Here is a 26,385-nt window from a genome sequence, read left to right as displayed (position 1 = left end):
GCTATTTTACAGACAAGAGGCAGGGGACATGGAAGGGCCCTGCATGGTCCTGCTTGGTTCCAGCAACCGAGAGGTACAACTTTGTATGCAAGATAATGCGATGTAGTTTTGTTTATTAACAGGAACAAAAATCGTTTGGTCCTAAAGTAAAATGACTGATTGTTCCAGCACCAGAAAGAGGATAGTGAAGGACACAACCTGAATGGGTATAGAAAGTTGTAGGAGACGGGTAGAAAGGGAATTTTATTTGTCTGAGCCGAAGGCAGCTCAGTTTTGATGTTTATTCCAGAGATTTTCAAAAAAGAGCTTATGGTTCTCTTAGTAGCAAATATTATATTGATGCAAAGCTGGAGTTTGGTTTTCTCTCTGTACAAATGATAAATTTTTTTCATGGAGTATTGGTCTCTTTAATAAGTGGTTGGAAAAGTTGTTCTCTAAATCTGCCTAAACAGCAGAGATTCTGTATCTCACTGGAAGAGGTTTCTGCACCTAGTTCTGAATTCATCCGGCCTTATTATTTTTTTGAAAATAAATGCACAGGGACTTCCCTGGTGGCTCCTTGGTGAAGAATCCGCCCGCCAGTGCAGGGCACACTGGTTCAAGCCCTGGTCCGGGAAGATCCCACGTGCTTTTAGAAACTAGAGCACGGAAAGACTAAGGTCACGTGAAATTTGAAACGCTAAATATTGTCATAGTGTTAAGCAGTTTGAAGATTGTTGGAAGAAATTATTTGTCATTCATTCAAGCAATAAACATCTGATGAATACTTGCAAAACATAAAAAACCTCTAGAGCCCGTGAGCCACAACTACTGGAATCGACGTGCCTAGATCCCATGCTCCGGAACAAGAGAAGCCACCGCATGGAGACGCCGACGCACCGCAATGAAGAGTCGCCCCCTCTCCACTGCAACTAGAGAAAGCCCACGTGCAACAAGGAAGACCCAACGCAGACAAAAATAAATAAATATATAAATAAATGTATTGGGGGAAAAAAAGAAAGAAAATAAATGCACAACAAAATTTCTGCATTTCTGAGAAAGTTAAGCTTCCTTAAAACTGTGTTCCTTTTGGTCTGTTTTTTTTTTTTTTTTTTTAAAGTCTACCGTCAGGAACTCCCTGGCACTTCAGCGGTTAGGATTCTGCGCTTCCACTGCTAGAGGCCTGTTTTCGATCCCTGATCAGGGAACTAAGATCCTGCAAGTTGCGTGGCGAGGCCGAAAAAACAGCCAAGACAAAATAATCGTCTCTTGGCTGTTAAACAAAGTCAAGGACCTTTAGTTCCTCCTCAAGGGCTATTGGGTAATATTCTGAGCCACATCCTTGGAGCTGTTTGGCAGAGACTGAAACCCCCAGCAGGTGGAAGAAGTTAACTGCATGTTGCCCACAAGCACGTAGACCCCAGACCAGTTGGAACCAGAAGGCTGATGATGTTGAGTCCCCGTTACCTCACCACTGACCAATCAGAAGAATGACCGTGAGCTGATCACGCACCCTGTAACCCTCTCTTCAACATGTAGCCCCTTTCTCTTTTCCCTGTATAGTCCTCAAGCAAAACTTCAGGAGGGGAGAGTTGGTTCTTCGGGACACGAGTCCACCTCTCTTCTGGACTGCCGGCTTCCTCAGTAAAGCTATCTTTCCTTTTACCCAAGAGTTGTCTCTCAGTATTGGAGTCCTGAATGATGCAAGACCTGCCTCATCTTCTGTAGTTTTCTCTACATGAAAAATAATTGAGGACTATTTTTCAGAGTTAAGAAATGTGGTTGGATAATCACAACGCCATTAAGCAACACCTCGTTGGACAGCAAAGAGGCGAAGCCGACTGGTAATGACCACACACATCCTGACTGTGAGAAGACTTTCGTCTTTATTGTAGTTCCCCAAAAGCTGCATCGCACGGTACTCTTGAACAATCTAAAATAACATACAAACATGCTGAGGCAAGTTAAAAAATTAGGACTGAATTCCCACAATTCAATAATGAGAACTAAAAAAATACAAAATTTATGCTTACAAGAATTGGGAGGAAATACCCACTATGCTATAAGTAGAATGGAAATATGATGTAATAGATAAAATCAACAATCTCTCTTGAAAATGTGAGTAAAACTGTATATATGTGTAAATATACAACAGCTACAGTTCTCATCACAAAAGTTTGTAGTAATAAGATGTTTCAAAATGAAGACTATTTCAAAACTATTTAAAATAAATATATAAATATAAAATATAAAAATACAATAATTTTATAGGTGACATTTTCAAAATAAGCCAGTGAAACTTAAGTCATGAGTCATGACCCTGTGGCTGTAATTATATATATATATATATATTTTTTTTCCTAATTATATATTTTAATGTTATTCCCTCCTATTCTGAGCCGCTACACTCCACCTTCAAATGCTTCTAGACTGGGGCAAACAAGTGTATAAAAAATGGGACCTCCAATGTTCGTCTCAGGGGAGATGGAAATGAAATGATCTGAAAATTGAGGTGGTGCCTTCCAAAAGGGTGGAATCTGAATAAACCCTGTTTTCTTATTGTCCTGCCACAGACTCCTAGAAGCACACCCCGCTCCTAGGAGTATAACACGAAAACTGGCCTCCGCTCATTCTAGAAGATGCTGGCTTCTTCTCGATGATCTGCACAAGAGGCTTCTCCCTTCCTTCTTCACGGCTGTCGTCAGTGTCTGGATTGACCTCTTGTTGAACATCCTCATCTCTCCTGGGCTCTGTGATCTGGAAGTAAGAGAAGGAGCAAGGATGTCAGATTTCAAAGTGGCAACTGTCCAGATATAAAGGTTTTCACATTCTTAGTCAATTCTAACCAGAATTGAGACTCATTTATGATTGGAGTTTTATCTCAAATTCTCCATTCTGAACCCCAGTCCTGAACCATTCATTGTTTTCAAGTGCGATTCTTGGACTTTGGTGACCCTGACTCCAAAAACTACTGAATGCACCCAAGGTCAGGCCCAGTAATCTGCTTTATAGCCCAGACTCCAGGTGATTCTGCTCAGGGAGCTGGCATTTGGAGAAGGCTGCTTTAGTCTTAACTCACCTTGGTCCTTTGGCACCACTTAAATTCTGAACTTGGAAGCACACTACAGACATCACTGACAAGTCAACATCGTGGACCAGGAGACCTGAGGCCGGATCCCTAACCCTAACCCTGCATCCTAATGTCTATGTTATTATTAAGTTTTCATTTATTTACTTATTTTCTTTCTTTTATTTTTGGCTGCATTGGGTCTCTGTTGCTGTGTGTGGGCTTTCTCTCTGTTGCTGTGTGTGGTGAGCGAGGACTACTCTCCGTTGCTTCTCCTGACGGCTTCTCTTGTTGCGGAGCACGGGCTCTAGGCGCACAGGCTGAGTAGTTGCGGCTTGCGGGCTCTAGAACGCAGGCTCAGTAGTTGTGGCTCGCGGGCTCTAGAGCGCAGGCGCAGTAGTTGTGGCGCACGGGCTTAGTTGCTCCGCGGCATGTGGGGTCTTCCCGGACCAGCGCTCAAACCTGTGTGCCCTGCATTGGCAGGCGGTTTCTTAACCACTGTGCCAACAGGGAAGTCCCTGGGTCCTAATGTTTAAATAATACTCAGCCCTAAACTTGGTTAGTGTTATGTGCTGAATGTTTGTGTCCCCCAAAATTCTTATGTTGAAATCTTAAAATCTTAACCCCTAAGGTGCTGGTATTAGGAGGTGGGGTCTTTGGGAGGTTATTAGGTCATGGGGTAGAGCCCTCATGAATGAGATTATTGCCCTTGTAAAAGAGACCGTGCTGTGTTGTTTCTAAGCAACGCGGTCTGTAGTAGGGCAGGTTGAATGGACGAAGGCAGCTAGTTTGCAAGATTTAAACCAAATGTTTGCTCAATCCTCTGCCCACATCTAGAACTCTAATGTGTCAATTGTAATAAGCCATGCTGAAGATGGCATTCCTTAACCTTCAGTCGTTGTGATAAACCCCCTTGACCATAAACGTGAGGGGGAAAAGGTGAATTGTACTAGAGGAATCATTGGTCCAGAAGTGGTGAGTCAGGGGGAATAAAGAGTCACAGGTGATCTGGCCATAGGCAATTTGAAAGTAAATTTGGAGGAATATAAAGCTAGTCATAATTCATCTTTTCTTATTGAACGTGTGGGCTGTTCTATCTAATATCCTGTTTGTAGACATTTACTTTGTTGTAGATAAATGCTAGAACCCATAACCCTGAGGGATGTAAGGCCAAAAATGAATGAAAAAGAGAAACTGGAAACGCAGTATATGGAAAAGAATCACCACCTCGTCAAAGCTGTTATTTGGACCCAATTGCTTTGGGTGAAATAACTTCAGTGAGACCCATGCGTCTGGGACAAACTGGTTTCCCCGAGGTCTGGTGCCCACGGGCCTCGCGGTGCTGGTGTCTGTGTGTGGCTGTCAGTCCGTGGCTGGCGCAGAGTCGGCACGTGGCTGTGTGCCTGGCTGGCCCCCTTCACAGTGTGAGAGGTGATGTGGGTCCAGCAGTGGGATTCCTCCGATTTCCTCAGTAGACAACACGTCATTCCACCCGCACCTTTGCGCACGCAGACCTACCTTTGCGCAGGCCGATGACCTCAGGCCTGCGTGGTCCTGGGGCCTCTGGGGCAAGAGGGCGCGATCTCTTCCCCACACCCAGAGCTCTGGATCAAAAGCCTGGATCTGGAAAGACAAACAGCCCCTGGCAATGAGGATGCCGCTGCCTCCCGTTGCCCCGCCTCCGGTTCTTTCTCGTCTGTCCCCAAGTCCCAAACCGAGTCCCCCATGATCCCCACCTCCTCTCCGTCCCTCCCCCTCCCCGAGACCGCCACAGCCCACCCACCTGCTCGCACTCTTCCCGAGTGACCCATGTCTTCCAGCCCATGGAACGGATGAACTGGGAACGCAGTTTGTGGAACAAGGCATGCTGCGAGCTGTTCTTTCCATAGAGGAACGAAACGATGGCCTGCTTGGGGGCCTGGTTGTTCTCTTCCATGTCGCTGGCCACATAGCTGGGGAAAGACATCAGGTCGCTGTCATCAGGACAGGAAGGGCCTCCACTTGAGATCAGCTTCCCAGAAAAGAGGCAGGCTGAGCATCCTCACACGACCCACCCAGCCCTGCCCAGCGTCACCGGGAGCCGCCCAGTCATCAAGGAGCCACTGCCAGGCAGGACCTTCGGAAGGGTGCCTCTCACACCTTGATGATGAGGACACGATCCAAACCCCCGTTCCCTTCAACTTGTTTTATGTGCACACACCTCTCTTCCTATGTTGTAGGTACATGTACAGTTCCTGAGGGCAGGAGCTGATCTGATCTGTTTCTGCATTCATCCCTCTCCTAGCAAATGACACATTTAGGGCTTGGTTCATATTGATGCATGAATTCAACAGCCTTTTGTGAATCTCTGTTCCCACCACCTCATATTCCCCAGCATGTAGGGTGTACTTTATAAGGTTTGTTAGATGAATGAATGAATGAATGAATGAACATTTTATCTCATGGCCAAATGCAATACTGATTACCTAGAAGTCTCACAGTAACAAACATTTGCCCAATGAAAAGAATTGTGCTGAGTGTTTTGGGAATGCATTGACATTTTGACGAGACCTGCCTTCCACATGGTGTCTAGTCTAGTGGGACCGGGGAAGGGGAAGGGGGGAGATAAGAAATGACTATAATGCAAAGCATCACATTATAATACAATTTGAACTAAAGTGCCTCTGGGATGCAGAAGTTAGGGAGATCGGGCATCGTGAAGGTTTTGGTGTTTGAACCCACTTTAAGGATAAGGTCGTTTTCTTCAGATAAATGTATGGCAAAGATACCTGGATAGAAAGCTCAATAGAAACTTAGAGGGCAGGGTATTTGGAAGGAGCAGTGAAACACAGGAATAAAGTATCAGGACGGTGTGCTGGAGATTGCAGAGAGAGTTAAATCCCAACGCAGAACTCTGGCCTTGATTTGGCATGTCATTAGCCAATGAAATTGTGTGAAGCGGTCAGACCTGTGTTTTGGAAGGATGTTCAGGCAAATAGAGCCAACTGGCTTGGGAGACTTGGAAGAAACATCAGTGGGGAGCATTTGACACCAAATCCGTGCTATGTGATACGGGCCCCGATTGTGGCATTTGTCGTGGGAATGCAGAAACGGAAGATAATCACACTTGGTGCTGATGTCGGAAGACCCGAGACCGGAGAATTCGAACCGGAAACGTCTCAAGTCTGTTACTCGGGGGCAGGATGGTGTCAGTTCTTTCTTCCTCTCCTCTTAGGAAAGTTTTGCGTTTTGCTTTGTTTCTTTCAGTGTTTTAATTGACATTAGGGTAGTTTGTTTTGACAATGAATGCTATAAAAAACAGAACATGGTTTGAAAAAGAAACCACGGTACCGTAATCCTGTCATTTTCACACCTAGAGTCAGTACAAAGGGGTTTAAAAAAATAGATGAAAGGTCAGAGCCCCACGTCTCTCCCTCTGCCCTCCCAGGGTGTTGAATATTGATGGCGGGGATGGAGCAAGGTACTCACAGAGCTATGAAGAAATGGATTCTCTGGAATTGCCAGGAGAGGAGCCCGGCCCGGCTGACATACGCTATCACCATCGACAGGAGATACTGATGGAAAGAGGGGAAAAAACGTAGGAGAGAGGTCACATCCTGGAAGAGGAGAAAGAGTGGGAGGGAGAAGGGAGCAGGGGACGAGGAATGGGTGGTGCCACTTGGAGGAGAGACCCCCGTGTGGGGTGAGCCTGATTGTTTGGGGAAGGGGAGAGGACAGAAGGTCAGAGTTGGCGGCGCTCCAAGGATGGGAGGCTTTGGGATTGAGGGCGTGGACTTAGGGCCGCGGGCACAGGACGGTGTTCGATGAACCGGAGCCAAGGCGAGTCCCCAGGAGCTGAGAGGAGAGGGGACTTAGGCAGCAACCACCAAAGGGGCACTCCTGGGGCTCAGATCCCAGAAGGGACCTCGAGGCCCCTGGAGGGAAGTGTTGACAAGGCATGAGGTTAGGAGGGGAGTGGAAACGTGGGTGTAGAAAGCACCCAGCGCGCCCACCTAGAACAGGCGCTGGAGCAGGAATCCATCTCAGTGGGTGACTTACCTTGTCAGATACTTCCAGGTTTTTGTCCCAGGCGAGGAATTTCTTAACGACGGGATCCTCTGTGAAAAAAGGGCAGATGTTGCCAGTGGGAACAGGGCTGTCGTGGGAGCATTCCAGAGCCAAGAGGGTGAACCGCGCCCCCCTGGGGAAATGCCAAGATGTGGCCCAGGGTGAAGCTGATGGAAAGAGGGGAGGGAAGACCATTCACTGTGGGAGGAAAGGGGGTGACTCCCCTTCTGGGGGGGCCGAGTGACAGGGAGTGATGCCCCTTCATCATGCATTCACGTACCTGCAGAGGGCATCAAGATACTCTCAGCCAATGTCTCAATTGACAGTCATGTCAGGGGGTGAAGATGGCTTGTCAGCCCCTCCTCCCCCCACCCCGAACATGCCAGTAAGATTCAAAAGGCCAGTAAGAGCTAGAGTCTCGGGTACAGTTGAAACCAAGCGAACCTAATCCTGTATCATTTCTAAATCTAACCTAGTCTTGTATCATTTCTAAGTCTAACCTCATCCTGTATCTTTTATGTGTCCCCCGTATCCTTTATCCGTAGACAGTCCGCCAGGGACGGAGAGCGCACCAAGTAGCAGGGAATTCTTTTCCACTGGGAAAGTGTAGTCATGGGAAGTTCTGGTTTGTTTGTTTTTCAAGTATAGGATTGGAGGTTGCTGGGCAGGGCGGTGGGTCCTTACCAAGCATCCACTTGAAGACCTTGTGGTGCTCAGGCAGCACTGAAGACACCCGCTGTCGCTTCAGCTTCATCTTGAGCCCACTGAACGACTCCACGACCCAGGTGTCGGCCTCGTGGTGCTCAGGCAGCACTGAAGACACCCGCTGTCGCTTCAGCTTCATCTTGAACCCACTCAGCGACTCCACGACCCAGGTGTCGGCCTCGTGGTGCTCAGGCAGCACTGAAGACACCCGCTGTCGCTTCAGCTTCATCTTGAACCCACTCAGCGACTCCACGACCCAGGTGTCGGCCTCGTGGTGCTCAGGCAGCACTGAAGACACCCGCTGTCGCTTCAGCTTCATCTTGAGCCCACTCAGCAACTCCACGACCCAGGTGTCCTGGGCCTCAGCGGCCGTGTTGCCCTCCACCTCCGCTCTGAACGCCACTGACCTCTTCCTCTTACAGCCGGGGCGCTGAGGCGGGGGGCTGCAACCAGCCCAGGGAGCTGACGAAGGAGAAGAGACTACAGTATGACGCTCTCGTCTTGGGAATTCAGCCACTGGTGACCACCCAACCCCACCCCGACTCCGCCTCCCCCCCGAAGCACCCCCGTGCTTTCCAGTCTCACAGACCGCTGACCTTGCCCCAAGTCATCTTTCCATCTTTCTCTGTCCACATCTACCTATCCCTCCCCTGACTCTTTTTGTCATTTGTCCAGCTTCCCGTCCTCGAAACTCTTTCTCATGGTAGATAATTTCTCCCACCAGGAATAAAAAAAAAGAACCCTCCCCTTGTTTCCTCTCTCCCCTTCTCTCATCCTTGGATCTCATCTCCTAACCCTGTTTCTTGCTCCCCAGGTGTTCCGTGTCCCCAGCTCCTGTGCTCTCCTCCCTCAATCCCTGGCTTTCTGAATGTCTCCTTTCTTTCATAGGCACCTTATGCAGGTGCTCCTTCCCGACCTCTGTACCCTTTCCTCCTTACTGGTCAAATCTCTGAAATTCCTTCTCATGCCAGCTCCCTCACCTGACGGTCCTGGGCTTTCTTCATAGACAGTCAACTCCAGGGGGTACCCTGAAGAGCTGGACTGGGAATTCAGCTCCTCAGCCTGGGAAGTCGGTTGACGATTGTCCATGATGTCTCCCAGACTCTTCCCTTCCTCGAAGCCTAGACTCTGCTTTGTCCCAACTCTTCTTCTGGACTTGGGCTAAACACAAGTGGTCGTCCCTTCTCCAAGCTGCGGGGCAACTGTCAGTGGAGAGAAGCTCTGGCGAGATTCTGTTGTCTACTACTGCTGCCAAGCACCAAGGAGTCTGGTCCATCCAATCGGGAAGGTCGGAAGCCTCTGATGTCATCATCGGAGTTTGAAGGAAACCAGTTTGAAGGAAAGCACAAGTAACTGTCAGACCTATGCGTGCACTTGTCCCAGAGATCAGGGGTAAATGGTATCTCCTGCCACTGACCCAACCTCTGCCCATCCTCCAAAACCCCCCTCAGGGTATCCGGACCCCTCTTTTTTTTTGTCATAAATGGCAAAATTTTATTCTTTTTTTTTTTCTTCATCTTTATTTTTAATTTTTTTTTTGCTTTATAACAAATTTAATCAGTTATACATATACATATGTTTGCATATCCCCTCCCTTTTGCGTCTCCCTCCCACCCTCCCTATCCCACCCCTCCAGGCAGTCACAAAGCACCGAGCTGATCTCCCTGTGCTATGCGGCTGCTTCCCACTAGCTATCTACCTTACGTTTGGTAGTGTATATATGTCCATGCCGCTCTTTCACTTTGTCACAGCTTACCCTTCCCCCTCCCCATATCCTCAAGTCCATTCTCTAGTAGGTCTGTGTCTTTATTCCTGTCTTACCCCTATGTTCTTCATGACATTTTTTTTTCTTAAATTCCATATATATGTGTCAGCATACAGTATTTGTCTTTCTCTTTCTGACTTACTTCACTCTGTATGACAGGCTCTAGGTCCATCCACCTCATTACAAATAGCTCAATTTCGTTTCTTTTTATGGCTGAGTAATATTCCATTGTATATATGTGCCACATCTTCTTTACCCATTCATCCGATGATGGACACTTAGGTTGTTTCCATCTCCGGGCTATTGTAAATAGGGCTGCTATGAACATTTTGGTACATGTCTCTTTCTGAATTATGGTTTTCTCAGGGTATATGCCCAGTAGTGGGATTGCTGGGTCATATGGTAGTTCTATTTGTAGTTTTTTAAGGAACCTCCATACCGTTCTCCATAGTGGCTGTACCAATTCACATTCCCACCAGCAGTGCAAGAGTGTTCCCTTTTTTCCACACCCTCTCCAGCATTTATTGTTTCTAGATTTTTTGATGATGGCCATTCTGACTGGTGTGAGATGATATCTCATTGTAGTTTTGATTTGTATTTCTCTAATGAGTAAAGATGTTGAGCATCCTTTCATGTGTTTGTTGGCAGTCTGTATATCTTCTGTGGAGAAATGTCTATTTAGGTCTTCTGCCCATTTTTGGATTGGGTTGTTTGTTTTTTTGTTATTGAGCTGCATGAGCTGCTTATAAATTTTGGAGATTAATCCTTTGTCAGTTGCTTCATTTGCAAATATTTTCTCCCATTCTGAGGGTTGTCTTTTGGTCTTGTTTATGGTTTCCTTTGCTGTGCAAAAGCTTTGAAGTTTCATTAGGTCGCATTTGTTTATTTTCATTTTGATTTCCTTTTCTCTAGGAGGTGGGTCCAAAAGGATCTTGCTGTGATTTATGTCATAGAGTGTTCTGCCTATGTTTTCCTCTAAGAGTTTGATAGTTTCTGGACTTACATTTAAGTCTTTAATCCATTTTGAGCTTATTTTTGTGTATGGTGTTAGGGAGTGATCGAATCTCATACTTTTACATGTCCCTATCCAGTTTTCCCAGTACCACTTATTGAAGAGACTGTCCTTTCTCCACTGTACATTCCTGCTTCCTTTATCAAAGATAAGGTGAGCATATGTGCGTGGGCTTATCTCTGGGCTTTCTATCCTGTTCCATTGATCTTTCTGTTTTTGTGCCAGTACCATACTGTCTTGATTACTGTAGCTTTGTAGTATAGTCTGAAGTCAGGGAGCCTGATTCCTCCAGCTCCATTTTTCGTTCTCAAGATTGCTTTGGCTATTCGGGGTCTTTTGTGTTTCCATACAAATTGTGAAATTTTTTGTTCTAGTTCTGTGAAAAATGCCAGTGGTAGTTTGATAGGGATTGCATTGAATCTGTAGGTTGCTTTGGGTAGTAGAGTCATTTTCACAATGTTGATTCTTCCAATCCAAGAACATGGTACATCTCTCCATCTATTTGTATCATCTTTAATTTCTTTCATCAGTGTCTTATAATTTTCTGCATACAGGTCTTTTGTCTCCTTAGGTAGGTTTATTCCTAGATATTTTATTCTTTTTGTTGCAATGGTAAATGGGAGTGTTTCCTTGATTTCACTTTCAGATTTTTCATCATTAGTATATAGGAATGCCAGAGATTTATGTGCATTAATTTTGTATCCTGCACCTCTACCAAATTCATTGATTAGCTCTAGTAGTTTTCTGGTAGCATCTTTAGGATTCTCTACGTATAGCATCATGTCATCTGCAAACAGTGACAGCTTTACTTCGTTTCCGATTTGGATTCCTTTTATTTCCTTTTGTTCTCTGATTGCTGTGGCTAAAACTTCCAAAACTATGTTTAATAAGAGTGGTGAGAGTGGGCAACCTTGTCTTTTTCCTGATGTTAGTGGAAATGGTTTCAGCTTTTCACCATTGAGGACGATGCTGGCTGTGGGTTTGTCATATATGGCCTTTATTATGTTGAGGAAAGTTCCCTCTATGCCTACTTTCTGCAGGGTTTTTATCATAAATGGGTGTTGAATTTTGTCAAAAGCTTTCTCTGCATCTATTGAGATGATCATATGGTTTTTCTCCTTCCATTTGTTAATATGGTGTATCACGTTGATTGATTTGCGTATATTGAAGAATCCTTGCATTCCTGGAATAAACCCCACTTGATCATGGTGTAAGATCCTTTTAATGTGCTGTTAGATTCTGTTTGCTAGTATTTTGTTGAGGATTTTTGCATCTATGTTCATCAGTGATATTGGCCTGTAGTTTTCTTTCTTTGTGACATCCTTGTCTGGTTTTGGTATCAAGGTGATGGTGGCCTCGTAGAATGAGTTTGGGAGTGTTCCTCCCTCTGCTATATTTTGGAAGAGTTTGAGAAGGATAGGTGTTAGCTCTTCTCTAAATGCTTGATAGAATTCGCCTGTGAAGCCATCTGGTCCTGGGCTTTTGTTTGTTGGAAGATTTTTTATCACAGTTTCAATTTCAGTGCTTGTGATTGGTCTGTTCATATTTTCTATTTCTTCCTGATTCAGTCTTGGCAGGTTGTGCATTTCTAAGAATTTGTCCATTTCTTCCAGGTTGTCCATTTTATTGGCATAGAGTTGCTTGTAGTAATCTCTCATGATCTTTTGTATTTCTGCAGTGTCAGTTGTTACTTCTCCTTTTTCATTTCTAATTCTATTGATTTGAGTCTTCTCCCTTTTTTTCTTGATGAGTCTGGCTAATGGTTTATCAATTTTGTTTATCTTCTCAAAGAACCAGCTTTTAGTTTGGTTGATCTTTGCTATCGTTTCCTTCATTTCTTTTTCATTTATTTCTGATCTGATCTTTATGATTTCTTTCCTTCTGCTAACTTTGGGATGTTTTTGTTCTTCTTTCTCTAATTGCTTTAGGTGCAAGATTAGGTTGTTTATTCGAGATGTTTCCTGTTTCTTAAGGTGGGATTGTATGGCTATAAACTTCCCTCTTAGAACTGCTTTTGCTGCCTCTCCTAGGTTTTGGGTCGTCATGTCTCCATTGTCATTTGTTTCTAGGTATTTTTTAATTTCCTCTTTGATTTCTTCAGTGATCACTTCGTTATTAAGTAGTGTATTGTTTAGCCTCCATGTGTTTGTATTTTTTTACAGCTCTTTTCCTGTAATTGATGTCTAGTCTCATAGCATTGTGGTCGGAAAAGATACTTGATACAATTTCAATTCAAAAAAAAATTTTTTTAGCTAAGTAGTATTCCATTGTATGTATATATATCACATCTTCCTTACCCATTCATCTCTTAATAAACACTTAGCTTGCTTCCATATGTTGTCAATTGTAAATAATGCTGCCATGAACATTAGGGTGCATATATCTTTTCAAATTAATGTTTTTTGGTTTTATTTTTTTCGATATATATCCAGGAGTGAAAATGCTGTGTCATATGGTAGTTCTAATTTTTTTTACAAGTTTATTGGAGTACAATTGATTCACAATGGTGTATTAGTTTCTGCTTTATAACAAAGCGAATCAGTTATACATATACACCTGTTCCCATATCCCCTCCCTCTTGTGTCTCCCTCCCTCCCACCCTGCACCCCTCTTTACCGCTTCCCAGCAGGTGCACTGTCCTCTCCCTGCTGGACTCTCCCCCTCCCTCCCATTCCTCTTCCACGGCCTGGTGGGAGAGTGGGGAGAGGGACAAGGAAACTTAGGGGAAGCAGCAACGTTTCAGCCTTATAAGAGTGAGATAATGGCTTCCGTGGTGGTGCAGTGGTTGAGAGTCCACCTGCCGATGCAGGGGACACGGGTTGGTACCCCGGTTCAGGAAGATCCCACATGCCGCGGAGTGGCTGGGCCCATGAGCCATGGCCGCTGAGTCTGCGCGTCCGGAGCCTGTGCTCCGCAACGGGAGAGGCCACAACCGTGAGAGGCCCGCGTACCCCCCCCCAAAAAAAATAAAGAAAGAATGAGATAAGTATGTAAAAAAAGATCCCAGGTACATCGACTCACTGGATTAAAAAGTTACGTTAAAACACGCCATTTGGCAAAGCTCTTTGGCTGAATGTTTACTGACACTGCGTTCAGAATTCTGTACTGGGGGAGTACACGTCCGCTCCCCTCAGGCACCTTTGAGTCCAAGAGCCATTTGGAGAAGCTAAAATCATAGAAAACTACAGGTGCTCACGCACCCTTCAAAGGGTGTCTACAAACACACACACACACACACACACACACACAAAGGGCACCTTTGGATGTCACAAAGTCCATGGATTGTCCAAAGCCTGCCCCTTGATTCCAGTTAAGAAGTTCTAGTCTACTTATCAAAATCTTGAGAATGTGGTATCACTGTTGACCCAGAGATTTCACTACCTGAATAAAAATGTCACATGTACAAAATACTAAATGGAAAAAACTCCAGTTCAACACAGATTATTTTTCTGAATAAAAATGTCACATGCACAAAAAGACTAAATGGAAAAATTTCCAATTCCAGACAGGTTATTTTTCTATGAGGGTAGGAAGTATATGGTAGCCGAGATGCAGAGAAGAAAATAGCCAACTCAGGGTCATGCAGTGTCACTGGAAGCTTCTTCTGAACCTCCCAACTCGTACTTCCACTCCTCCCCTTTGGGTCTGAGTCTTGCTTTTTTTCTTGGGTTTCCCTGGTGGCACAGTGGTCAAGAATCCGCCTGCCGATGCAGGGGACACAGGTTCGAGCCCTGGTCCGGGAAGATCCCACATACCGCGGAGCACCTAACGCCCATGCGCCACAACTACTGAGCTTGCAAGCCATAACTCCTCAGCCCGCGAGCCACAACTACTGAGCCCATGCGCCTAGGGCCCATGCTCTGCCGCAAAGAGAAGCCACCTCAATGAGAAGCCTGCACACTGCACCGAAGAGTAGCCCCCGCTCGCCGCGACTAGAGAAAGCCTGCGCACAGCAACGAAGACCCAACGCAGCCGAAAATAAGTAAAACAAAAATCTTAAGGAAAAATAAAAGAATTCTCATTGTTGTGCAACCATCCCGACCATCCATCTCCAGAATGTTTTCATCCTGTCCAAGTGAAACTCTGTCCCCATTAAACACTGACTCCCCATCCCCCTCCCAGCCCCTGACACCCACCACTCCACTTTCTGTCTCTCTGAATTTGACCCGTCTGGGGACCTCACAGAAGTGGAATCATGTAACATTTGTCCATTTGTATCTGACTTATCCACTTAGCTTAATGTCTTCGCATGTCATCTGTGTGGTAGCCTGTGTCAAAATTTCCTTCCTAGACCCCAAAGCCAGTGTGGACAGTACACAGTACACAGTGAGTGAGAAGGAAATAAAACCGTGGGTCTGAAGAAGTTCAGATGTTTGCCAAGTGCAGTGGGAAAGCAGTGAATGAGAGGTGTCCTGATCCAGTTTGCACTGAAAGGGGAACAATTGATTTTGGCTGCTGCATAAATGGATGGGGTGGGGATTCAGTAAGAGTGGAAGTTGGGAGACCCAGATAAGGTTAGGAATTTGGCGTGGTAGTCCAGGAAGACGATGTCTGAGAAGATGGAGAGAAGTAAACAGGTTCTCTGTATTTGAAGGGAGAATCAGCAGGGCTCATCGGGGGATCAGATTGCGGGGAGGTAGTGGGGCGCTGTTCTGTTTACTCTGTGTGCACGTGTGTGCTTATGCCTCTACTGCTGAGACTTAATTGTTTCTACAAAGAAACACTAACCTTTCCTCTTAAAAGTGGAATTGTTAAATTTTCACTGTTCATACAAAGAAATGTCAATCTTTGAAAAATACATAAATGGTCTTTGTATCAATTAGAAACTTTCCTTCCTGTTTGTGGGTGAATAATATCTGTTGTGTGAATATACACACTACATTTTCTTGATCCATTCATCTGTCAGTGAACACTTGGTTTGTTTCCACATTTTGGCTCTGAATCTTGCTTTTGAATTATTGTTTGGACTTTGATGAGAAGTATCTGTGTTGTTCAGGATGTGCCCAGAGGTTTATTCTGTCTTCTGATCACTTCCATATTTCTAATTAGCCCTAGCAATGCATACATAGAGTCAAATCAGTTCATCCAAGGTGCAGGGACTGAGTGTCTCTTTGGTTTGCACTCGTGGACTTTCTGAGATGTTCTAGGTCTCAGAGGCCGTGCAAAGAGTGTCTGAGGTCCTCCAGAGCTGCCACAGCCTGGCTCTCCTCAGGGTCTGCACTGCTGGGAAAAGCACTGCTGCTTGAGGACCTGTGTCCCTCTGCTGTAGACGTTGCATTGTTAGGAGGCAAATGAATTCAGATTTGCGTTCCTCATGCTTTCAACCATCACAGCTGATTGGGTCCTTGTATAACAAAACAGAAGTTCACTCTCCCTCTTGGCTAACAGGCTTTCAAATATTAGAAGGTTGGTATTCTGTCCCCATGAAAATTTCTCTTGTGTACTGTGAAATACCCTGATTGCTTTATCTAGTCTTCAGATCTGGATTTGCATAATCCCACCCCACCGCACCTTGTCCAAATGCGCTACAGTCGGGTGGGACCCATCTTAAGATGTGTTGGTATGTTGTCCAAAAATGGCGTAAACAGCCCAGATTGAATGTGATGTTGTAAGTGAGCAGGACCTTGTGGGGCCTTCCTGGGACGGATTCTCCCCATGTCTTCTGCCTGCTTCTTGTCTTTAGAAAATTTTAGCCTCCTAGCCTTCCGTGAGTTGGAAACAAACAATTTAATCAGAGAAGGGAGAAAGTGCCAAAAGCAAGGAAAAGAGTCCCAAAAGACCAAATAATACTAGTGTAGCCGTTAAACAAAGTCAAGGACCTTTAGTTCCTCCTCAAGGGCTGTAGATACTGTTCTGAGCCACGTCCTTGGAGCTGTTTTGCAGAGACTGAAGCCCCCAGCAGGGGGGAGGAAGGTAACTGCATGCTGCCCACAAGCACGTAGACCCCAGACCAGCTGGAACCAGCCGGTTGATGATGTTGACCTCAGATTACCTCACCACCAACCAATCGGAAGAATGTCCACAAGCTGACCACACACGCCTCAACCTCCTCTCCCTCACCCCACTCGTTTGTAATTCACTTTAAACATTTTTTAAATTTTATATTGGGAGTATAGTTGATTTACAGTGTTGTGTTAGTTTCCGGTGTACAGCAAAGTGATTCAGTTATATGGACACAGATATCTATTCTTTTTCAGATTGTTTTCCCATTTAGGTTATTACCGAATTTTGCTTTTTTTTCATGGTGCTGTGTGGCTTGTAGGATCTCAGTTCCCCGACCAGGGATTGAACCCGGGCCACGGCCGTGAAAGACCAGAATCCTAACCTCTGGGCCACCAGGGAACTCCCTAGGTTAATACAGAATATTGAGTAGAGATCCCTGTGCTCTACAGGAGGTCCTTGTTGATTTCCTGTTTTATATATAGTTGTGTGCATATGTTAGCCCCAACCTCCTGATCTATCCCTCTCCCCCACCTTTTCCCTTTGGTAAACCTAAGTTTTTTTTCTATGTCTGTGAGTCTGTTTCTGTTTTGTTAAGAAGTTCATTCATATCACTGTTTTAGATTCCACATAGGAGTGATAGCATATGGTATTTGTCTTTGTCTGACATCCTTCACTTAGTATGATAATCTCTAGGTCCATCCATGTTGCTGCACATGGCATAATCTCATTCTTTTTTATGGCTGAGTAGTATTCCATCACACATATGTACCACATCTTCCCTATCCATCCCTCTGTCGATGGACATTTAAGTTGCTTCCATGTCTTGGCTATTGTAAATCGTACTGCTGTACATATTGGGGTGCATGTGTCTTCTTGAATTATGGTTTTCTCTGGGTATATGCCCAGGAGTGGGATTGCTGGGTCCTACGGTAGCTCTAGCTTTAGTGTTTTGAGGAACCTCCACACTGTTCTGCACAGCGGCAGCACCAGTGTACGTTCCCACCAACAGCCTCACCCCATCTGTAAACACCTTTCCCTGAAAGCCACTGGGGAGTGGGGGCCTTTTGAGCCCTAGATACCTGGACCCCTTGCTTGTTGCCCTGCCATAAACGTGGCACTTTCCTTCACCGTGACCTGTGTCAGTAGATTGGCTTTAGTGCGTGCGGGCGAGTGGACCCAAGTTTGGTTCAGTAACAGCGTGTTTGGAGATAAGCAAAACTATCACCTCTCCTCCTCTCTTTTCCTCCTGTGGATGCAGTTTAATATAACAACGGCTGTAGCTCTCGTGCAGAAATATCAGTAGGGTGAAGCAGAAGTGCTTCGTCAATACAATCCTTTGGGCATGAGAGTCACGTGGAGAAAATATTCCAACACAGATGCCTGGACCCAGCCTCACAGATTCTAATTCCACAGCACTGAGCCAGGGCCTAATTTTAACCTTCTCAATTGACATGCTTCTGATTTGGAAATGACTGGGTGGGATGTGCCACCCAGGCTGGTGCAGTAGGGGGTCTTCAAGGCGTCATTGAATGCAATAAGCAGGAGGGAGGTGAACCGTGACCTGGATTTCAACCAGGCAGCCTCTGGTAGGGCTGTGGCCGGGCCATGGGTCCACAGCTGAGCGGACGTCTGTGTCAGCCTGCAGTCCTCCTGCCAACGGGTCCGTGACAAGCCCTCCAGCGGCCTGGTGCTGCTGCGGATGAGCAGCCCTGGGATCGGAGTTCAGCCCAGGCACCTACGTGGTACATACACAGTGCATGTGCTTGTGAGGAAACCGCCCTCTCCACCAGGAAGCCTGGAGCACATCCTCCCGTACAGCCCTCAGAGGGGACCAACCCTGCTGACACCTTGATCTCAGACTTGCAGCCTGCGTAAATGTCGGACAGTGCATTTGTGTTGCTTAAGCCCGCCAGTGTGTCGTATTTTGTGACGCAGCCCAAGTAAACTGCTACGACCTGTATTTTGAATAAGAAGGAATTCACATGAGACGGTCACTTTCCTGCTTCCCCTGCCTTTATTTTTTTAATTTTTATTTGTAAAAAATTATTTATCTCTCTTAGGCTGCATCGTGTCTAATTGCAGCACGCGGGCTTAATTGCCCCGTGGCGTGTGGGATCTTAGCTCCCGGACCAGTGTTCCCAGCCTTTGAACCCACGTACCCTGTATTAGAAGGCGGATTCTTTACCACCACTGGAACACCAGGGAAGTCCCTCCCCTGCCTTTAAATTAAGACGTGTCGCTGAGCTTCAAAGAAGAGCCTGTCCTTTTCTGTTAGATTACAAACTTGAGTTTTCTTCTTAAACATTGCGTTTCCTGGTTGTGGTAGATGTGTTAGTGTTGAAAAAAATGGTTGAGAGACTTTAAGAGGAAAATGATTTTACAAATCCTGAAGATGGGTGCCAGTTATCTTGATAAAATTGGTATGTTAAGAGACCCAAAATAAACAGGAGAAAACACAGGCAACTACTTAGGAAATGCAGGATGGGAAAGGCTTCTTCAAGTACAGTGTCCAAGCTGATGAAAAGTATGAAGTGAAAGTGAAAGATTTGAACACAAAATATCTTTTTAAGTGTCTGTATAACAGAATGTGAGAGTAAAAAATTAAGTTAAAAAGATAAAGAACAGGGATTGACAGATACACACTTTTATATGTAAAATAGATAAACAGTAAGGACCTACTGTATAGCCCAGGGAACTATGTTCAATATCTTGTAATAACCCATAATGGAAAAAAGAACCTGAAAAAGAATACATATATTCTTACATAAATACATGTAACTGAGTCACTTTGCTGTACACCTGAAATATTGTAAACGAAGTATACTTCAATAAAAATAGATAAGTGACCAAGTAGGGAAAATATCTGTATTTAATAGAAATGCAGATACAAAAAGAGAAAGCTTTGTATTGTAAATCTCCATATATATGAAGAGATCTTTTTTTTTTTTTCATTAATGACTCTTTATTTAAACTTTCCAAGGATCCCAAACCCCATTTAAAAATTAAAATTGCAGGGTACTCCAATAAAAGCACATAAAACCCTCATGACTAATATCACAATTCACAGTACAGCTCTTACTGTGAGAAAGTTTATTTTACCTTTTATTACAAAGGCACAGAAGTCATCTGAGACCTCAGATATTAACCCCACTGCGTATTAATGTCGCACTAATGGGCAACTTAATACAATTATTAAAGTTGATAGTACAGTTTTCCAACAATCCACACGTAGTTACAGATTCTCTCTAAAAAAGAATGCCTAAAAGAAGCACTAGGCCTTAAGACCAATATAGGCATAACAAAAGGGACCTGAAATTTTCTGCCAGGGCAGTTATATTTCTTGGTAGACTTTAACAATGAAAGTCTATTACCGGCAACAGACATACTGGACCCAACTTTGCCAAAGAAATGGGGAAATTCTAACAAGCTAAAAAAATACCTTCCATACGCTCCACGTGAAAGAGTCCGGGGGTCATTCACAGACCTAACCTTCCGTCACTTCCCAGTCTTTACAGACGTATGCCTCACCAGTCAGTAGTCCTGGGTTTTGTCTCAGCGGCGACGCCGAGGTGGAGGCCCCTGCAGCCAGCGCACTGGGGCGGGCCAGCCGCCAGGTCACTGCCTGTGGCGGCATCCGGCTGGCCGGCTACTCTGCCCCTTGCTCAGCACCCACCTTGTCCTCCGGAGCCCCAGGGCTGGCTGCACTCTCGCTCGTTGGAACAGCCCCCTCTTTCTTCTTTTCTGCCAACACTTCCAGCCCCATCATCCTGAGATAGTGAAGCCGTTCGTTCTTTGGCACAAAAGTTCGAATTGAGGCCTTTCCCCGCCATCCACACAACACGATGGGGCACTGGAGCGTGTCCAGCTTCGTGGGGTCCGGTTCGTACTTCAGGACGACGCTGCCCTTGGCCATGTCCTTGACTTGGCCGTATGCCTCACTGCTGAGTTTTCTAAAAAATGGATTTTCCTGGGTTAACAGAATTTTAACATCTTCCATCGAGACGGTGATAATTCTTGAATTAATAAATGGATACAACGTATATATTCCCTCCTGCGCCAACCGGAAAGCACAGTCGAACTCTTCACCGCTGTTATTTCGACACCAGACTTTAACCCCAGTGTTAATAACCTTCACCCTCTCGCTGTTGTTCAGCAGCACGTTTCTCAGCTCCTTGGACACCATGTAGAGCTGCCTCCTCTTCCCCTCCACGGTTCGAGTTAACAAGTTCATCTTTGGGAAGGAAGGGCCCAAAGCATAAAATTTCTGGATAGGTGGAAATAATGGGTCGTCTTCAGGAATAAATACAAACGGATCTTCTTTAAATCCAAATAACTTCATTTTCTTAGATGGAGGAGGACCACACACACCATCTTTCTTATTTCCATTATTCTCTAAATTCTCAGCTCTTTCAGTTGCTCCTGTGTCGCTAATACCAGCGGCCAGTTTACTCTCCAGCTCCAAGGGGTGGGAAATGCTCCTTCCCATGGGATCTGCGGGGCCCGGCTGCACAGGCCCCCGCGGTTCTGCAGACTCACCCTGCAGCTTTGGGGGACGTTTATTCCATGGCATTGAAGACTTTTTCACTAATACTGCCACGAAGAACCCTCCAGTGTTTTGATGATGTGGTAATATCCTAAGACACCGCTCTAGGTGCATCGCCTGTGACTTCTCGGGGTCCTTCGGGGGGAACATGGTAGGCCGGATTTGGGTGTGTCTGCTGTGCGGAACATCATCCCACGCTGCAAACCACTGCCCATCCTTCGTCATCACCTTCCACTGTGTGAGTCCAGGCATCCACTTTAGTCCTGGCAACTCAGAGGACACATCAGCAAGTTCCAAGGCACCTTCACTCTTTTCCAGTAAAGATGCTATGACTGCTTCATCTTCAATGGGGTTTAGTGAACACGTAGAATACACCATCCTGCCGCCTTCCACTAGCTGTTCAGCGCCCCGAGTTGCAATCCGCAGCTGTAAACCATGCAGCTGCAAGCTGTTTAAGGTGCTCCACTTTTTCCAGACGTCAATGTTTTTTCTCATAGTGCCATCTCCACTGCAAGGGACGTCACATAAGATGCGGTCATAGAAGAGAATCTCCTTCTTCCCGTTCACATCCATCTGGAGCCGAGGGATGCAGGACGCATCATGGTTGACCACCATGATGCAGGGACTGCTCAGCCGCTTGGCCTGATGCACAAGCAGGTAGCAGCGCTTGTTGTCCACGTCATTCGCGATGACAAACCCCTCTGGGAAAGGCACGCTCATGTCAGCATGCAGCATTTCGATTAGCTGTGTGGTCTTTGATCCAGGTGCTGCGCACATATCTAAAATCTTATGGTGAGGGTGAGCATTAAGCAACAGTGGTGGAATCATGCTAACGGCTTCTTGACGACTGATGTTTCCAGATTCAGTTTCGCTAACCAGAAACTGGTGAAACTTTTCCAATTGTGGAGACTTCCTCAAGATTTTTCGACTTAAGTTTGTGTGCCAGGCAAGCTCTTCAGGATACCAACTCAGGGGCTGTGGAACTTCAACTTTCTGCCCGTCCACCTCCAGGTCCTCCAGTTCCTTGAAATACTTGTTCTTTAAGCAATGGAGAATCTCTTTTGCGTGGCTTTTGTAACCCATAATTCTTAAAGTGGCCGGGAGAGGCTCCCTGAGCGCTTCCATGAACTGGTCCCACTCACCTTCGGGCACGATCTTGAGTTCCTGATAGTAGTGCTCGAACAGCTTGTTCTCCTTGACGATCTCGGGGTACCCGCCTTCCCAGCCCGCCCCACTGCGCTTCTCGCCGTCCTCGGCGCCGTCCTCCGCGCTCCCGGGTCGTTGCTGCTGCTGCTGGAGCCGCCGGCCCCGCGACCGCCGCCCCATGGCCCACGCGGCCTGAAGAGATCTTAATGAAAGCAAACTAAAAGGTGGCCATTGCTGCTTCTGGTCAAGGTGAAATCGCAGGGTCCAGGTTTACCCTCCTAGCTTCAACAACTTTAAAAAGGGGGAAATGTATGAAATGACAGTTTTTCACCTTTTGGAGAGAGGGGTGAGTCGTGAGAGACATCAGCTCACTGCTGGACATCCTGTTCATTGGGATGACTCTGTACTTATTATTCCCTTTTTTAGAGCATTTCCTCAAGACAACTTGTAATAGAAAGACTTGCAGAGAGTGTCCAGGGCAGGGGGCTGGGGAGCCCAGCATGTCTCTGGGCTGGAGGGATAGAGTGAGGTGTTGAGGTGGGCACAGCAGCTGGGGTTCACAGGCCACCCCAGTCTTCTGCTGAGACACGGTCAGTGCACGTGGGTGAGGTGAGAACTGGAGGCCTGGTGGCGTGCTCATGGGCGCACTGCCCTTCCAAGGCGCTTCCCAGCAAGGTACTCCATGTAGCTGATGTCCTTACGTGGTGAACTTGGAAAATGCGAGAAATGCGCCCTGGAGGTTTGCCAGGCTCAGGCTCAGAGGAGGTGTGGTCGCTGTCATTCCCACACAAGCAGCATTTCATCGGTGAGAATTCAGGCAGAGGCCACAGTCAGCAGCAGCAAGAACTGGAAAAGACCATTCGTGGCTCTAAGCAGCCACTTCCAAGAGCAGTTTTGGGGAAGCACACATTTTGTGCAGGATTCATTTAATGTGGCAGTTCAGCTGGGGAAATCAGGAATGGGTTAGGTGCTTATTCATTTGCATGAATCATCACTTCTTATTTCCGTTTTTAGAGGATTTCCTCAAGACGCTTGTAATAGAAATACTTCCTCTGTCCCTTTCGTAAGTATCTAAATCTTTTTAAAAGCTAAATCAGTCTCTTGCCAGCATTACAACCCAGGAATGTTTATGTTAAGGACCTGAGAGCTATCTTCTTTATCTCTCTGTCACCAGGGGAGTTTAGGCTAGGTGTTAGGCACTTTCCTCTGAGCTATAAGTACGTGCTTGTCCTAGAGATAGGAGAAGTTGTCTTTCTCCTTTGGATAAAGGGTATTAACTAGCATGGACAACCACCGAGATGACCAGGTGAATTTAGGATGTACTCTGAAAGAATGTATGCCATTTTTATGGTGGTGTCAAGTCTATTCCCATGAGGCAAGTTCCCATTTATCTTGAGAACCTGTATGCAACAGATTTTATCTGCTGAGCTATAAAAAAAAAAAGGTGAGGTTGATTTCATTTGCACAAACATTAGTGGTTCACCTGTGGGTGCACAGCACAGTCTGGTTTAATGGTTATTCAACAGTAAAACCGTTTTCTTTATCTCTACATTTGTGGAGAGGATTTTCTCGGTTGGCGAGAGATTTTATTTTTATTTTTATTTTGTGTGTTCGTTAATTAATTAATTAATGAGACTGTGCTGCGCAGCATGCGGGATCTTAGTTCCCCAACCAGGAATCAAACACGTGCCCCCTGCAGTGGAAACTAGGAGTCTTCACCACTGGACCACCAGGGAAGTCCCTGGAGATTTTATTTTTAACTTTTCCCCTAGCAGCTTTTAAGGAACAGTTGGCCAAGAACACAGTTATATTATTTCACCCCCAGTGATAAATAGTGATAAATCATTACCCTTCTGATTCCATTTTTGAAAAATGATATTTTTACCTAACATAAACAGTATCGTCTTTAAGAGGTAAGATCCCAGGTATCTGTTTTCTGTTTCCGGTTTGTGTGTACGTTCTGATTTTCGTACAGTTTTTAATGCGTTGGTTGTGTAATCTAAGCAGCTACAGTTTCTATTTTCTTTTCCTTCCGTGGGCAATATTAGTTTGTGTCATGGCTGGGCATTTATTGTATTCTAGGATTTGAATGAAAGTTGTAGCGTTTCAGTTAAGCGAACATGATACCCTCCTTCCCCTCTCCTGGTGGTGGGGGAATCTCAGATGTAACCCGAAATGTCCCAGGGCCGGGAAAGGACCAGGGACCCTGGAAACCATCACACAGCCCCCACTTGAGGCCACACCTTTCCTTGATCCCTAACAGGAGTGAAGGCAAATGGGCAATGGAGTCCCTGGTCCAGGCGGCACACCCTCGCAGCACAGCAGCACTTGAGCGCCAGATGAGATGGAGACATTTCATACGCTCACTATCTTGACGGCACGGAGACTTCTGGGAGGCTTCTGGAGTCCGGGTACTTGTCCCGCGCTCCTGGCGGGCTTTGGCAGGCGGACTTCGGGTGTCCGCCTGCGCAGGTGCGCCCCATGATGTGTGCGTGTTGGCGCACGCGCACCGTCGCCGCCCCGCCCTCGCTTGCTGTGCGTGCCCAGGTCGTCGCTGGCCGTCGTTCCCCCGTCTTGGCCTCTTGCGGGCGAGCATTTCGGGGCCTGCGGGGCGGTACGCTGTCCGGGCCGGCCGGCAGCCCGCGGGAGCGGGCTGTGCGGGCGAGGGTTCTCGTGGGCCGGGCGGAGGCTGGAACTGTGACCTCCGAGCTCGAGCCGCGGAGCCCGCGTTTGGGCCGGAGTGGCCGGGCGGCCGGCGGCAGTGCAGTGCCCGACCATGTGCAGCGCGGGGCCAAGCGAGGTCCCGGGAGGGACGTGGGCCCAGAGCCGGCTCCTCTGGCCCAGTGGTCTCGGGAGGCGGAGCGGAGGGACCCCGAGAGAGGAGCGCGCCCGAGGAGCAGCCCCCGGACCGGAGCCTCGGGAGCCCGGGGCCGGTGAGCGAGTCCCGACGGGGTAGGTGTTGCGTCTGCAGGCCTGTAGTTGGTTGTGGAGCCTGCGGCCCTTGGAGAGCAGGGCTTGGGGTAGCCCGCCCCGGGCCCCGCGGTAGAGACACCTGGAGGGTTTGACCGCTTCCAGGAGGTGGAGGGGCCGGGCTGGAGGACAGGGCTGGCTGCTCCGGATGGGGCTCCCCTGGGACTTGTGAGCTCTGGGTGTCCTGGGGGAGCAGGGTCCACAGGCTCGGCCGGGACGTGCCGCGTCTTCCCCTCCGTCCAACCCCGATCCTCCACCTCCTCCTCGTCCTCCCCCTCCTGTCGCCGTCTCGGCATCTCGCACGTGTGTCTCGAGGCGCGTCAACACCTTGGTTGTCTAATATAAGCGTCCGCCGCCCCCCTGGGTTGTGCCCTGTGGAGTCGCCCAGTGTAATCGGTGCAGGATGAGTCTGCAGGGCTTCTGTCCTGCTGCCTCGGGTGAGGAAGGAAGCGATGGGGCCTGAGGAGGGAGATGACTTGTCCTAGACCCTCACCGGGTGTGCACGTGGGGTCGCTCACAGGACTCCAAACTCCTAGGGCAGGTGTTCTGTCCACTTAAAGTCAGTTTTAATAAAAGATGTTTTTGAGCGTCGCACTTAAGTTTGTAAAGTTTGTACAAATCATTGCAAGACTGAAACGCACCTGAGTGTGTCCCTTTATTCTGGGTGTCCTGTGGATTTTCTGATCTAAGTTGTTAACAGACTGAGAAGAGATAAACTATAAGCGTTTTTAAATTTCACATTTAATGACGGAGGTTTATTTTAATAGGATTCAATGTACACTCGCTACGGAAAAATAAAGTATCCCCTCAGGTACCAGAGCCACGTGGGAGCTACAGACCTGAGGGTGGTTGCTCCCTCCTTATTCTCACAGGCCCTTCTGAAGGTGAAAGGACAGGTCTCCCACAGGTGTCTCTTGTGGAGCGTGGGGCAGGTGCTCGTGCACCCCGAGCCGCTTCAGTCGTAGCTTCACTGCCTGCGTTTTCCTTCTCCAGGTCCGCCTCCACTGTCACAGTCCTGCACGTTGTTCCAAGAGCAGCGGAAAATGAATCAGCCTCTGGTGAGTTTTGCTGTTTATGTGTTTACCTGCTGCTGTTCTTTTGTGATAACACCTTGGGAGGCGAATAGTTCAAAAGTTAAAATGGGAAAGTAGGAGTAGGTAAAAGATGTGATTAGACAAAGTGTAGAGGAGCAGGTCAGTACCAAGTGT

The 26,385-nt window shown here is 46.8% G+C and overlaps 2 protein-coding genes and 2 pseudogenes across 4 annotated transcripts in view; 2 read left to right on the top strand and 2 right to left on the bottom strand.

Annotated features, from left to right (window-relative positions):
- The window catches only part of LOC309808912 (centrosomal protein of 78 kDa-like), an 823,590-nt pseudogene that overhangs the window by 62,625 nt on the left and 734,580 nt on the right, over positions 1 to 26,385 (top strand). The window lies entirely within an intron of this gene.
- On the bottom strand, positions 2,338 to 8,887 carry LOC309808100 (speedy protein E4-like; the record flags this gene model as incomplete). The annotated part of the gene is made up of 6 exons (XM_082628101.1): positions 2,338 to 4,669; positions 4,830 to 4,998; positions 6,515 to 6,600; positions 7,085 to 7,143; positions 8,039 to 8,260; positions 8,779 to 8,887. 6 exons carry the CDS (start codon positions 8,885 to 8,887, stop codon positions 4,409 to 4,411), a joined length of 906 nt encoding a protein of 301 aa, XP_082484227.1. The 3' UTR covers positions 2,338 to 4,408.
- LOC309808259 (RNA cytosine C(5)-methyltransferase NSUN2-like) lies at positions 19,464 to 22,402 on the bottom strand (annotated as a pseudogene). The gene has a single exon. The product of its transcript is annotated as an RNA cytosine C(5)-methyltransferase NSUN2-like (transcript).
- The window catches only part of LOC309808097 (forkhead-associated domain-containing protein 1-like), a gene marked incomplete at its 3' end in the record, with an annotated part of 108,360 nt that continues 106,459 nt past the window's right edge, over positions 24,485 to 26,385 (top strand). The window contains exons 1-2 of the mRNA XM_082628098.1: positions 24,485 to 24,618; positions 26,171 to 26,235. Of these exons, the coding sequence (XP_082484224.1) occupies positions 24,552 to 24,618; positions 26,171 to 26,235 (132 nt within the window). The 5' untranslated portion in view covers positions 24,485 to 24,551. The remainder of the gene's footprint in view (positions 24,619 to 26,170; positions 26,236 to 26,385) is intronic.

The sequence above is a fragment of the Mesoplodon mirus genome, assembly GCF_964341445.2.
Source record: "Mesoplodon mirus genome assembly, chromosome: 7".
NCBI classification, from domain to species: domain Eukaryota; kingdom Metazoa; phylum Chordata; class Mammalia; order Artiodactyla; family Ziphiidae; genus Mesoplodon; species Mesoplodon mirus.
Note: the sequence above shows the minus strand (reverse complement) of the source record. Positions and strands in the feature narration are given on the sequence as shown.